This window comes from Harpegnathos saltator, unplaced genomic scaffold (genome assembly GCF_003227715.2).
Source record: "Harpegnathos saltator strain DR-91 unplaced genomic scaffold, Hsal_v8.6 scaffold18, whole genome shotgun sequence".
In the NCBI taxonomy this organism is placed as follows: Eukaryota; Metazoa; Arthropoda; class Insecta; order Hymenoptera; family Formicidae; genus Harpegnathos; species Harpegnathos saltator.
In genome coordinates, this window is record NW_020229961.1 from 477750 (window position 1) to 492126 (window position 14377).

At 58.1% G+C, this 14377-nt stretch overlaps 1 protein-coding gene across 2 annotated transcripts; it reads right to left on the reverse strand.

Annotated features, from left to right (window-relative positions):
- Positions 1-427: 427 nt before the first annotated feature.
- Positions 428-10623, reverse strand: LOC105191427 (serine/threonine-protein kinase par-1). 2 transcript variants are annotated; one of them, XM_011154834.2, is made up of 7 exons: positions 9585-10623; positions 8213-8528; positions 6556-6817; positions 5941-6223; positions 5264-5452; positions 4844-4962; positions 428-4727 (listed from the first exon to the last, which is right to left on the reverse strand). In XM_011154834.2, the coding sequence occupies exons 2-7, from the start codon at positions 8276-8278 to the stop codon at positions 3289-3291; spliced, it is 2358 nt and encodes a 785-aa protein (XP_011153136.2). In that variant the 5' UTR covers positions 8279-8528; positions 9585-10623; the 3' UTR covers positions 428-3288. The 2 variants fall into 2 exon arrangements, with proteins under 2 accessions (XP_011153136.2, XP_011153126.2); XM_011154824.2 differs by having other exon boundaries at positions 9581-10623.
- Between the last annotated feature and the right edge of the window lie 3754 nt (positions 10624-14377).

Consider the following 14377-nt stretch of genomic DNA (forward strand, 5'->3'; position numbering starts at 1 on the left):
AGTTTTCACGAGTCCGCTCGAGATTCCATCCGAGCGCTGGTGAGCAATTTGCGACACTCGCAACGGTGCGCGGTTCGTGCGGCGCGTTCCGCAGAGTGATTCTCTTCGTGAAGACGAAACAACCGGCCGGATCGTCGTGGATCTCTTCATACACTCGTACAAGTCGAGGTACACGAGGGAAAAATAATAAACTGGAACAGCTCGTAAAAATTCAATTACAATTCACTCCTGCGCTATGATAAATTATATCGTCTACGATGCGATTCGTCTCGTTCTTCTCCACCGATTGCCTTCGGCTGAAGAGCGCGAAATTCGACGACGAGTCCAGGAAACGATCCCTCGCTGCTCACGACGGATTGCCTCGCGACGACGCGAGCTTTCCAACAACGCATTTTCAGACGTCCGACGTCGCTACGACTTTCCCTGCGTGAAGATATCGGCGAGCGGCGAATCCCTCCGGATGGACACCGCGGCCCGCGACAATGTTGAGCGGTGCTTCTCTTCTATCGGTGAACGACGGCTCGGCGACAAAGGACCGAGTTCTCCAAAACTTCGCACGGCTGTGAGAAACTCGGTGAGAAATCTACGCACGGAGGTGAAACAGGAACCATTTTTCTCGGCGTCGCACGCGCCGCTCGCGTGCGCTGCTGTCATGACACGCGTTCGCGCGCGCGCGGCATGCGCGATGCGTCGCTACACAAAAAGCGCAGACTACTATCTAGGGTAACAGAGTAGAAAGAAGTATCGCAAGTTTCCGTCGCGCGCGGACCGGCGAGATTCTTTTCGAGCGAAGCGCCGCCGCGCCTCGCTCGAAAACAAACGTCGCTGCTCGGCGGCTTTCGCGGAATTTCCCAGCTAATGCGCGCGCGTGATTCCGAGCTGTCGGCTGTTATTCGACCCCCGTAAGCCGATACCGTGAACCGATATCAGTGCGACGGCGATAAAAGAAAACAGACGCGGCAGCTAACGACGTTAGCTGATCGTGAAATCTCGTACGAGCGAGTCGATAATGACAGCGCGGCGTAGTCGCGCTCGGGCTTGCGATGAAAAATCGTGTAAATTAGCGAGCTTATCGCCGCGCGCCACGGGTAACATCGGCTTGAACACTAATTAACGCGCGCGCGCGCGCGCGCGTCAGAGAAGTTTCCGAGCCGCGTCGTAATATTCCGCCCGTTAGCCCCGACGATAAACAACAAACTACCTTCGCGGTCCTCTCCATATCTTTCGCACGTTGCCGCGTTCCTCACGGCGTCAAAGATGGCGGTAATTGCGTCTCCTGCGCAATATGCGCTACTTACGTATCTCTTAATTAATTCGTGCCACGAACCACCCAGGAATTATTTCCACATCGCCAAACGCGCACCCTCGTCGGCCCTCCGCCGCGCTACCGTGTCGCTACCTCGCCCCCCCCCCCGCTCTCGCCTTCGTTCTCTTCGTCGTCGTCGTCGTCGTCGTCGTCGTCGTCGTCACGTCGCGTCGTCCTTGCTCCTCGTGCGACGATAATAGTCGCGACGTCGGAGTTTAGGCGGAGTTTCGCCGCCGAAGGGAGCTTATCTAAGTCAGACTCTCGTCGCTCGTAAATCAAGCGACATCGAACACCTTGAATGACTAATTAACGACACCGGCGCGCGGTGCGCATTAACCCCGCCGTGCCAGCACCATCAGCTCCGAGCGAGAGCATCGGCGATTATAATAAACGACCGTTGTGTCGCTCGACGCTGCGGAGAGAATCATTCGCGCATATCACGCGCTTATCGCGGCGATCGATCGCCGATCTCTCTCTTTGTTATCCCGTTTCGCGAAAGCGAGGCAGCTACAATGAAATATGGCCATTCGTGCGAACGGTCCGCGGCGAACATCCGCGAGTCAACCGCGCGAGGCAATCCGCCATTCCGGTAACGTACTCTCGACGGCGAGAACGTACGTCTGATATGATATCGCGTATGATTTATTCAAACGCTTCGTGCGTCTCCGTGAAACATTATCGCCACCGGAGACAAATCGTATCGCGTATACCGGACGATACGTTTCGCCCGGAATTGCGTCATGCCGAGTCGCAGTGCAATCCGTCGCTTCACGAGAGCAAATTCTCAATATGAAAAAGGAACAATACGCAACCGTGCGTTACCTCTCAGAGGTGACGCGGTATTACTATACTAACGTACAAAAATGTTGGCCTTGCGCTTACGCGTTCAGTTAGGTACATCGCATCCTCTCCGAATTCGCGGAGCCTGTATTGACCGACTAAAAAGAGAGAGAGAGAGAGAGAGAGAAAGAGGAGCGGAGAGCATAAGAGATGATAACAAGGCAGTCGTAGCAGGTGTGAAATAAATAAATTTCTCCGGGGGGAGTCCGCAGTGACTTGGATCGCATGACAACTAGGATATTATTCAACTACTTGCGCAACTGGAAAGAGACCGAGCGTTGAACGTATCATTGGCACGATGCGCTTCGAGGTAGTGTACGCACCTACTTCTATCGTCACCCAAGTCGTTCTCGACTCCATCGTATCGTGCGGCTAAACTTTTCGATGATATTGTCGCGAGACAACTGCCTCAATGCAGCATAAGTCACGTCTATCGAAGCGAGTCGCATTCGATGCGAGGGAGTCAACCGAATCGCATGAAAAAGCCCTCTCTCTCTCTCTCTCTCTCTCTCTCTCTCTCTCTGTCTCGTCACGTTGAGACAATGAGAATTCGCAGCGTGTCTCACGGCTCGATAACGGCTGCAGCTAACCGCCTCGGGGACGGTCTCTCGCATGGTGCGAGAGTCTTGCGAGGCGCCGCGCTAATTTTATCTCGTTATGCTCGGTCGAGCGAGCAACACGTGGCGCGATATAAATGTCCCTTGAAAATAATCGACGTGCCTGCGGTGTGGCCGGCCGAACGCGCGAGCGGCCGGTTTCGTTGAAACGCTCTCGCTCTATTTCGTGTACTCGAGCGTCGCAGCCGACGTCTCCTCTCGTCTCGAGGAGTGTAAGCCCCTGAGAGAGTGATTCCTCCAGAGCGATCCGCTTTCAGCGAACCTCGCGACATCGCCGCAGAGACTGATCCACTGATGAGACTATCCCGCGACGTTGCTCCGTTCGTGTCTCTTCGTCGATTCTCCGAGTGGCGTAGAGTTTCTTCTCGGAGAGCGCTCAGAGTAGAGAGCTCCCGCCAAATCCTGGCTGTACCTCCGACGAGTGTCCACCGACGACGACGCCCGAGTGAGCTCGCGGCGAAGGCCATATCTGATGGCTGCTACCATCAGTCTCGAGAACACAACCCGACACGTTCCTGCGCTCCCTCAGTTGCTGACGGATCGACTGCCGCTGCCGGTGGAGTCTTGCCTCATCATGTCCACCCTTATCGGCAATATGGCTCCCTGAGCGATACCGTAATGCTCGTACGCGTCCTTGCCGTAGCTCAAGGTCACCTCCTCGTTGGCTCGTAGTTGACCGAAGCCGCTTGTCTTGCTCGCCGCGCTCATCGGCGGGCCGGCGCCGGCGCCGGCGCCGCTCGCGATACCCTGCAGAGCGTTGAAGCTCTGCATCACCAGGTGCGACGCGCTCGACATGGTGAGCGCGTTCGTCGCGACCTGCACGGCGACTGTCACCGGCGCGAGCGGCGAGCCGTCGACTCGCGCGGCAAGAGCGCTGTTACTCGGCGGAGGCTCGGTCAGGTTCGTCACCGGCGGCGCGGCGACGCCTCGTGGAGCTTGCAAGCTCGACCTCGCCGTCCTCGGCGACGTGACGACGTCCGATCGTCTGGTAGTCGGATGCGGCGACGCGACGGGCGTCTTGCTCGGCGCCGACCGAGGCGGCTCGTCCGTGTCCGCGCTCCGCAGGACCGTAGCTGATTGCGCTCGCCGCGTCGATTCCGCTCGAGTCTCGGCGGTCGTCGCGTCGAAGAACGGCGCGGTGTGAGCGCGATTTTTCCGTGCCGGGATCTGCGGGCTCGTCGGCGAGACTCTCAGCCCGCTGTCGTTGCCAGCCGGGCCCGTCGTGGTGCTCGGCGACGGTTGCTCGCCCGAGAAAACTCCGGCCCGGGGTAACCCGGCTGCAGCCGCCGGAGCTTTGTCGGCTGCGTGAAGATCCTTCGCGTTCCGGACGTTGGCGCTCGGCACGGACGATTGGCCGTTATCATTCGCGAATAGACGAGTCGCCGTCGTCATCGACGGCGCGTCGGAGGGTGTCGCCCCTCGTGGGGGGGACGTGACCACGGCGCGCTCGTGAGTCTGGTCGTTGCCGTTCCTCGCGGCGGTGGCCAAGTTCGGGTCGCCGTTGGGGAAACTGGCGAACCGCGCGATCGTCTCACGCTCCTCGGCCACTCGCGGGGCGAAGGGTATTTTCCTTTCGACCGGCAGTCTGCCTCGCGACGGGGTCGGGCCGGGCCTGCTGGGCCTTCTCTTCCGGTGCTCGTTCGTCGCCGCGCTCGGACGCCTTTCCGGGAAGTGTCTACCCCTCATGGGCACCGGCTCGGCCTCTTCGCTCTCGTTGCCGTCAAAGTTCTCTTCTTCGTAGAACTCCGAGTCCTCGTACATGTCCTCGGACTCGTCCTCCTCGTTCTCCTCGACGATCGCGCTCGACTGTATCCACTCGCGGATGCGGTCCTTCTTCTTCGACCGGTCCACCGTCGTCTCGATGCCGTACGTGGTGAGCGTGTGGAGGAGCTGGTTCTTCTCCTCCAAGGAACTGTGGAAGCTGTACATGGAGGGGCAGAGCTCGTCCCGCTCGTCGGCGCCGCCTGCGAATTTAAAAAGGAACGTCGCTGAGAAATCGCGACACACACACACACACACACACACACACACCGTAGCGTGAATCGCCGTATGAATATCGCGCGATGCGCAGCCAACCCACCGTTCAGTGCTTTCTCGGCCCCGAGTTTCGCCAGCCATCTGTCCTCTAAATATTTGTTCACCTCCAACACGCTAACAGGTCGCTTGTCAGCCTTCGGGTCCAGCAGCCTCTTGAACATTCTTTGGCAAATTGGCGAAAGAAAATGAAGGTGACAGTCTACGGATCATTCTTTAATAATCGCGCTCGGGGAACACAAAACGGCACGAGCACGATGCGGAGATTACTCGCCGATGAGGAATAGTGCGAGTCACGCGAGACCAGCGGCGCTAATTAGACGCGATGTTGAAACAAATTTGTTTACCGCGCGAGCGGAGCGCGATCGAATAGCCAGCGGCCGATCGAATTGGATCGTAATTGGAATGCGCGCTGAGAGACGCGGCGCTTAATTCGCAAGCTCGCCGCTCCTCGGCGGATACCCACCTCTGTGCCCGCGAGCTGATCAGCTGAAATAATTTCGGTTTCTTGGCGATGTTCAGCGTCGCGTTGTGCCAGTTTTGATATCTGCTGTACCGTGGGTCGTCCGACGCCGCCTTTTGCCATGGCAGGCATCCGGTCAGGCAGACAAATAGGACAATGCCGAATTGCCAGACGTCGTGCGACGTGCGAGCTCTGAAAGTCGCCGCGTCGTCGTTAGAATGTATACCTCTGGCGGCCGTGGCCGATCTGCACGTAGGTATCATTCATTACGACGCACGAGAGAGAGAGAGAGAGAGAGAGAGAGAGAGAGAGAGAGAGAGAGAGAGAGAGAAAGTCCATTCCGCGCGAGGACTTGACAACCGACCAAAATCTCGCTCGTGCGTATACAGGGTGTCGAGGAAGAAAGGCACGAACATGCGTTGGGGAGTGAACGCTCAGAGTAAAATCGAGCGCTCGTGTTTAATCTCGCGAGAACTCATCCTCAACATGGCAACCTTGAAGGCAGACGCTGTTTACAAAAAAAAAAAGGGAAAAAAAAAGAGAAGAACGGGTTTACTCGACCTTACTCCGTGTACTTCCTCCATACTTCTTCTTCCTCCCAGGCATCTAATCGCGCGACTTGAATCGCGATGCAAAGCAGCAAACTGTCAATTCAATGGTCAATCACAGAGTATAATTACTTGTACGTCTCGTCAGTGTCGATCTGCAATACCTCGGGCGGCGAGTACGGCAGCCACTCGTTGTGCCTTCGCACCACTGTATTGACCCGCCTGGTCTCGCCGAAGTCGCAGAGCTTGATCCGCGAGAAGTCGCTCCGGAACACGAGTATGTTGTCGAGCTTGATGTCGCGATGCACCAGCTCGCGGCTGTGTATGTGCTGCACCGCGGCGGCGAGCTGCCGAGCCACCCTCTTGGCGTGCAGCTCGCCCAGCCCCGTCTCCGTCACGTTCGACGTGAGGTCGCCTGAAAATCGACGACGGTAACGCGAACGAGCGAGGAACTCGCGGACGACAATACGAATATTTTGCACGCCAAGAGCATCGCACCTCGAGCGCTCCCGAGTAACTCGAATCACGCTCTGACGTGCCTGTTAATCTGACTCGGGTAAAGGAGAAGTAGAGGAAGAAGAGTTGTGGTGGTGGTGGTGGTGGTGGTGGTGGTGGTGGTAGTAGTAGTAGTAGTAGTAGTAGTAGTAGTAGTAGTAGTAGTAGTAGAGAATAGTAGAGAGGAAGAAGAAGAAGAAGAAGAAGAAGAAGGCCGCCAACACGTGCGCGGCCTCGTAAAAATTCTCTCACCGAGCGGGGCGTACTCCTGGCTAAAAACGTAGAAGCCGGCCGTCTCGAAAGCCACGTCGTAAGTGGTTATGATGTTTCTGTGAGCCGCCAGATGTAAGCCATAATGAAACTCCCGAAAGAAATCCGAGATGCCGGTGTAGGCCTTCGGCAGCGCCTTCAGCACCATCTCGGTCTGCGTGCTGCGGTGCTCGGTCAGCAGGATCTTGCCGAACCATCCCTCGCCGACGATCTGCAGGATGTCGAACTCGTCGATCAGGTTCACCTGTTCCAGAAAACGGTTAGTCTTCCACACGGTGCCGTGCATGACGGCGCGCTGTGATCGACGGGGGATCGCTGATGGTCGTCAAACCCGCCGATAATGAAGTTGTTAGACGCTACTCTCTCTCCCCCTCTCTCTCTCTCTCTCTCTCTCGGCTCACGACGATGCTACGCGGCAACGTTTCGCGGCAACTTCGGAGCACGATCTTCCTCGGGGGACGAGGGGGTCTGTCGCAAACACACGTTGCGCTGTCACGAGCGAGGCGCGGCTTATTCGAAGCGAACGCTCGCGCGCGACGATGCGCGTAACATGCCGCTGCACGCCGAGTACAACGCGACGACCGCCCGATGCCGATCTCCACGCAACGTCTATTTTTACACAGACGCACGCTTCGTACCGCGCGCGCGTTCCGATCCCAACGAGTGCGAGCGCGGGACACGCGGCGACGACGGCTTCCCTCCGAGCATCGTCCTGCGTTGGAGCGCAGAGTCCTTTGACCCAGTGGTGGCCGCGAAATTATTCGCGAGAATCGTGACGTCCGGGACTGAGGAATCGCGAATGTACAATATGTAACATTGATGAAGCTTCTCGTTGCTGCTTCGACGACACGATTTCTACAATCTTTGTCGTCGTCGCGCGCGCGCGCGCGCGCGACGAGGACAAAGATTGATCGAATTAACGACACGCCACAATGAACGAGCCAAACGAGCTCGAAAGAGAAAGAGAATTCCCGCTGGCGGGGACACGGATTTTGCTCCGTCAGGAACGATAATTCCTTCGACGCACTCGCTCGATTCGCACATCGTCACGTCGATCGAATCAATCTTCTTTGCCCTGCTTCTAAGCAGCCGTAATTGGGATATCGCGAGCGCGACGTTACGCGTCTGTTTTATTTAAGCGATCAATAATTGTAACAGACCGCTGAGAATTATGCTCGCGCGTCGCAGCGGAAGCGGTCCGCCCGGTCCCGCGCTAATTGCAAAGTGCATCGCGACGCGATGCACTTGCGGTGAGTTCGCGAACAACGCGGCGAGTCACGGTCGTGAACGCAGTCTCGTCACGGATCCACCGTTAGGGAAACATTGGTGCACTGCCAGGCGGGAGAATGGCCGTTAGTCGAGCGAGTATAATGAAATGCTGCCTCGTTCGCGAATACTATTTCGGGCACTCAATGTCTCGGGGCTGGAAAACGAGACGGCTGCCGCGGCGCGGCCGTGTCGGCTGTTTAGCTTCATTCGCGAGCAGAGAGAGAGAGAGAGAGAGAGAGAGAGAGAGAGAAAGAGAGAGAGAGAGAAGCGCCGGGAGACCTCGGGGAAATGGCCGCACGCACAAAGGAAAATCCGATTGCGGCGCGGTGACGGCGACAAGGCGCGTTGGAACGGAGAGATCATTATATACCTTCTCGAGCTCGAACTCCCGTATCCTGTGAATGGAGCCGCCGATCGCCTTCTTCATCCCGCTCATCTCGATGATCTCCGCGGCGCTTTCTCCACCGCGCTGTCGAGTGTAAGCAAAGAACGAGGTCTGCCGGTGCCGCCGATCAATCGGCGCGGATCAATCTGTGGCCGTTGCCGCCGCAGGTGAGTCAATGCAGGCCGCCGTTGGACGCTGGATTATGGATTTCGCAGTATCACCGGTCATCGTTCCCTCCGGAGAAAAGCGCGGAGGAGCATTCCGCACGCGTGTCCGCAGGCGCGGCCGAGAGCGTCCGAGTCTGCAAGAAGCGTTGGAAAAAAAGCGGCTTGAAAAGCGCTCCGTCGGCTTCGCCGATGGTGGCTTTTTGCGAGCGAAACTCGCCCGGGCTCGCAAGAACGACCCGCGCGCCCGACGTATCCGTGACGAACGGATCCGCGTCATCCGCGAGGACGCACGTGCACGACGAAACGAGATGAATCGAGCTCCCCGACGACGCTCGGCGGCGCTCGGCTGAGAAGTGGAACGGCTCGATCGAAATAAATCCGTCCGGTAATATCCTGCCGCCGCGCCGCGCCGCGCCGCGCCGCGTCGCGGCGATCGGCGCGATCGTCGGCGATATAATATATCGCCGCTCGCGACGAGAAGTGCCGTTAACGAGCGGGATGAAATTGCGCGCTGTCGCGCGCGCGAACAGCGAAGTCGCTGCACGCAGCCGGACGCCGGCTAGTATTTTTGTGCCGTGTACAATTGTTGCGCAAAGCTCTGGGCGCGCGAGCGAGTGAGCGAGAGCGAGAGCGAGAGCGAGAGCGAGAGCGAGAGCGAGAGAGAGAGAGAGAGGTCGCGAATCTCAGCGGCGAAACGCACGCCGTGTACATATTATTTTGGCAAAACGCGCCATCGACAATAGATAGAATATGAACAAGTTTCCGTAACGTCTCTAGCAAAAGCGGACGCGATTACGCGCGTGCTGCTGACGCAGAGCTGATGCAGGCGCGTTGCAACATTTTGAGAATAACAGCTTGTTAAAGGACATGCCCGATTTGTTTACTCGCGCTGAGAATATATTTCCAAGATTCACGACGCGAGAAGAGCTTCGACGAGCTGCCTCGTTTGAGCTTGAGTTCTTGAAAAAATGCAGCAGGCATGCGTCAGCGATCTCGTCAGAGATCGCGCTTCATTTAATCATGTTTGCTTTATTCGCGATCCTCCCCCCCCCCTCCTCCCTCCTCCGCCGCCGAGACCGGACGTTGTCGCGTGTGCACGAACGTGCGAGGTTCGCCGGACGGAAAATGACTCTTCGCGAAGACATCGAGGTACTTCCCGCTCGATCTCGTCGGACGGCGAACTTACTTACTGATGCGGCTCGCACGCGGAACGAATCGGGCGCGTCGTCGTTATTTATGTAAGCGGCCTGTGCCGTCTCTCCGCGTGCTGGGCCGACTCGGAAGCAGAAACGAGAGCGAGGAGCCGGAGCGCTGAAACTGCTGCGAGAAACTGCGCTCACGCGAGAAGTCGCGAATGCGCGTCTCACGTTCACGTTCCGCGGGGAACGCACCGCGAGCATTCATCAGGCACCACGAGAGCACGAGACACCGAATACACCGAGAAGACGACGGCCAAGAGAGCAAACACACGCGCGCGCGCACGCACACACACACACATACACACACACGAACACACGCACACGTCGCTCCGCCAAGACCGGCCAGACGGAGAGGACACTGTCGCCGGTGATAAACGTCGGCGAGACGCGCGTATCTGGAGCCTCCACGTGTGACGGAAGATCTCCTCTCCCGAGAACTCTCTCTTTCTCTCTCTCTCTCTCTCTCTCTCTCTCTCTCTCTCCACCCTCGGACGCGAGCGCGCACCGCGCACACCCTCTCGTTCACCCGCGACTAGGGTCTGCCGTGTCCGGTGCACTGTTTGCTCTGTCTGCAGTATTTATAAAACGCGGACCGGAAAGCGCGGCCGCCGAGAGAGCTGGTCTTGGCGTCTTGCCGGCTTGCCCGCGCATCGACTCTTCCTGAAGGCGCGCACCGCGTCATCGCTCGCATCTCGCGCGAGTGGTGAACTCCTGAAGCTGAACTCCGCGAGTCAGTGGCGAGAGTCCGGGTCCGCGCGGCCGCTCCGCGAGTTCGTCTCTCCCCGGTGCCGCGACCTTTACACGCGCACGAAGCGTCCGTGCGTGAAGTTTGCCGCGGAAAGGCAAGAGTGGACGCTCTCGCGCGTCGCGACGGCGAGCCTTGGACGTTTCTCGACAGACAGCTCATCGTGCGCGAGGCGTTAATCACGCGAGGAAACTTACAATTAGTCTGATGAATCAGTCGCGCGAGACGTGCCGGTAGCGGTCGTGCGCGCGTATATAGTTGGATTTTGCATCTCTTTCTCTCTCTCTCTCTCTCTCTGGGCGAAGCCCACTCGCATCTCGCGCATCGCTGAATCGCTGCTCGATTCAGCGCGAGCGAGCGCTTCGTACCGCCGCACGGCGAAACACGTTACGAAAGAAGCATCATTTCCGTTGCACATTTAGATCGCGCGTCGGACGCGCGCGCCTCGAAGCCTCCCCTCGTCGTGTTATATTACCTTTTACGACATCGCGCGGGAGTCCATCGAATGCTAGCGAGTGCGGTTGACCGACCGAGGGCGCCACCGGTTCCCCTCAGCAGAGACGCTTCGCAGAGACGAGCGGACACGCAGGTACGTCAATACATTCGACGGGCTCTTTCCATGCTCCGTATAGCCCCCTCTCACTCTCTCTCTCTCTCTCTCTCTCTCTCTCTCTCTCTCTCTCTCTCTCTCTCTCTCTCCCCCTCCTCCGGGCGTCCGCCTCGTGCCGACCTATTTGGTTCCTATTAAATACAACGATACAACGTGCGGCAACGCGTCGGCGATTTCTTCTCGCGCGAGTCTCGAGAAATTCGCCGCGCGCTAACGTCCTCTCGGCGACTGTCGTTCCACCGGAGAAGCTGCAAGTCGCCACGGAAAGCGTACGCGGATGGTAACGCGGGTAACGTGCTGCGGTGTGCTTTCCTCCAGCAGTTTCACAGAATCGACAGGCAAATTGCTTCTTTCGTTTGCCCACGCGGCCGTTCCACGTGAGATCCCGAGCCAGCCAGCAGCGAGACACCGACGAACGTCGCAACGGAGCATCGCGCGCAGCTCTCTCGCGGGACTTTGTATTTCGCGCCACTGCGGTGCGTGAGTAACGCGACCCGCCGCGAGGTGGCGGCGGCATCGAGCGAGCCGGCTGGAGCGTTCGGAGCGCGTCCCCGAGTGCGTCGACTGCGCCGAATACGTCTCCGCAGCTTTCTCGTGTGTCACCGTGTGTCGCGGCGAGTGCTCAGCCGTCGTCTACACGGGCACTCGCGCCGTCGTACGCCCACGACAGGAATCCGGGGAAGCGAGTGCCTCTGAGTGCTCGGTCGCGAGGAGCCGTCGCGCTGTGTGCGGTGCGTGCTCGCGTACGACCCGTGAGAGAGCGGTTACGCGATCGAGGAAGCGAGAGGGAATAACGGCGAACGGAAAAACGGTCAACGCGGCGACGACAACGTAAAGAGGTACGCTCTTGCTGTGCTCCGCGCGGCGTTCGTGTGCGTGTATGCGCGCGCGCGCACGCGTCCGACAGTTGTACGTGCGAAGTGCGCGTGCAAGTGAGAGAAAGAGAGAGAGAGAGAGAGAGAGAGAGGGAGGGAGGAAGAACGCGAGAGGCGACGGCGAATCGCGGGAGAGGAGAGGAAAAGTGGGAAGTGTGTCGCGCGCGCGGACGCACCGTCGTCATCGGCGAGGAAGGTGCCCCGGAAGTCGCTTTCTGCTCGCGCGAGTATCTGCCTGCGAAAGATAGGATAAATAGAGAAAGAGCGAGAGCAAGGGCAGTCGCGCGGGTGGGCGAGGTATCTCGATAGGAAGAGAGCGGTGGACGGAGAAAGGGGGCGAGAGAGAGAGAGAGAGAGAGAGAGAGATAAAAAGAAAGAAAAGAAGACAAGAGGTAGACGACGACGAAGAGGAGGAAGAGAGAGTAGTCGGGTCAAGAAGAAAGAGAGGATGATCCATCAGCTCGGGTGCGCGAGTTTCGTATCCGTGAGACGAAGAACGAGAGCAAGCGGTGTGTCTCAGGAGGAGAGAGGGTGAAAGAGAGAGAGAGAGAGAGAGAGAGAAGAATAACGAGAAGGTTGCGTCGTGGACGAGGAATGTGAGAAGCGACTGAACGGTGCCGTGTAAACAAGCGTCTCGACGCGAGGAGAGGCGAGGCGAGACAGCCCACCAGCGACGTCGTCGCAGTGTTCGATGTCGTTGGCTTCGTCGTCATCGTTATCATCATCATCATCATCGTCATCCTCATCATCATCATCATCATCATCATCATCATCATCATCATCATCAGTATCAAACATTGACGGTGCTTGTCAGTGAAGCAGCAGCAGCAGCAACTCCAAATTCCTAGTCGCAACTCGGCATCGCGAGATTGCTGTGGTGGTGGCATCGATCATCATCAACACCGGCACTGCCAACGACACGCGTATGTGAATCCGCATTACAAATGACAGTGCACTGGACCGTGGGCGGACAAGCGAGGTGCTGGCTGAACTCGTCGTCGTCGTCGTCGTCGTCGTCGTCGTCGTCGTCGCCGTCGTCGTCGTCGTCGTCGTCGTCGTCGTCGTCGTCGTCGTCGTCGCCGTCGTCGTCGTCGGTTTAGCGGACAAAGAGGTGAGTACATCGCGCTCGTTTCGTTCCTAGTGGACTCTTCTGCGAAAATTCTGCCTCGGACGCTCCATCCCCCCCGCGACTAGACCTTGTCTTCTAATCGCGGGACGTTGTTCTCGAATCAGGGCACGACATCGGCGAGCGATCTCTCTCGTGTCTGGCGCGATCGCGCCCCGACACCGACTCGATTCCGTCGTCCCCGACGCGGTGCTCCGCGGCGAGTCGCAGCTTCCGCCGCGTTGCCGCGGGAGCTTCTGCGGCAACCGCTGGCCGCGATTCCAACGAACGCGACCGTTCGTTTCGGGAAATTGAACACGCGATTGTTCGCGGATGTATACTCGGTTATTCACGAATGTGCGTCAACTGCTATGGATGTTGTTCCAGTGAATTTTGATTCGCGCGGAACTCGCCTGCCAGTCGTGAGGCAGCAGCGCAGTCGCTGCTCTCAGCTGTTACTCCGAAACTGCCCGAAATTTTTGCGTACACTTATCGGTTATGAATAAATCGGACGTTTCCGACTCGTCGCAGGGCCGGGGTGTGTCGCGGGATAATATTACACAACGCCTGCTCTCTTTATCTGCGCAATGTATACCTTGCCTCTGTCTCCCTCCTTTTTTTTCTCGGCCGAAGAACGAGACGAGGTGCCTGCAGTAAGGAGCAGACGTAAGGAGAGCGCGCGCGGGCCGAAAGGGCCGATCCATTATCGATTGCATTTCGCTCCATTATCTCGCTCGAAAATAGTCCGTGCATCCGCGGCTGGGTCGTGCCAAAAGCGGCGGTCGACCGACAATGCCGCCGCGACGCAGGCTCCCCTCCACCCTGCCGCCCGCCGCGGATTCCCGTATTTTTACGGTGCAAAACGCGCCTCAAGGTGAGCGTCTTTTTCCGATATTTTTCCGCGTCGCTCTCCTCGCGGCGACCATTTTTTCTGCGGCCGCGTCGAAAAAAGAGAAAGCGTTGCATAACGACATCGTCACACCCGGCCTGACATCTTCGAGTTCGCGACATCGCGACATGAACGCGCGTCTCTTCGTCAACAAACGGCGCGCCGATTATACGTGTAAATATCAGCTGGATACGACGTTATCGCGCTCCGATATCGATCGATCGCTCGCTCGCTCGCTCGCCCGCCGACAACCGCAGCCGACTTTATCGCTCCGCCAGATGATATTCGGCCGATTGAACTCGCGAGCGTTATCGCGAATCGGTCCGCAAAGTCCTCCAGGACTTTCCCTGTCTTCTCGCCGTAGGAGAGACGCAACAACAAGCCCGATCTCGCGCTTCGGCGCGCTGGACAACAGCGATCGTCAATTAAATCCTCCCGCAGGAAGCGCAGTATTTCCGAACGTTGCGGACTCGCGCGCCTTCTTGCCGACGTTGTCGCGCCGCTCATTGTTGCGAGCGCGGTACAAAAGACGAGGGGCGGGGGAATCAGCGCGGTTCTGA

What these genes read in the sequence shown, in the direction of transcription:
- LOC105191427 (XM_011154834.2), bottom strand. Translation starts at nt 8,278, where the DNA reads ATGAGCGGGATGAAGAAGGCGATCGGCGGCTCCATTCACAGGATACGG. An exon ending in CCAGGAGTACGCCCCGCTCG is followed by an intron (nt 6,224 to 6,555) that starts GTGAGAGAATTT and finishes GTCGATTTTCAG; the next exon opens with GCGACCTCACGTCGAACGTG. An exon ending in ATCAGCTCGCGGGCACAGAG is followed by an intron (nt 4,963 to 5,263) that starts GTGGGTATCCGC and finishes AATTTGCCAAAG; the next exon opens with AATGTTCAAGAGGCTGCTGG.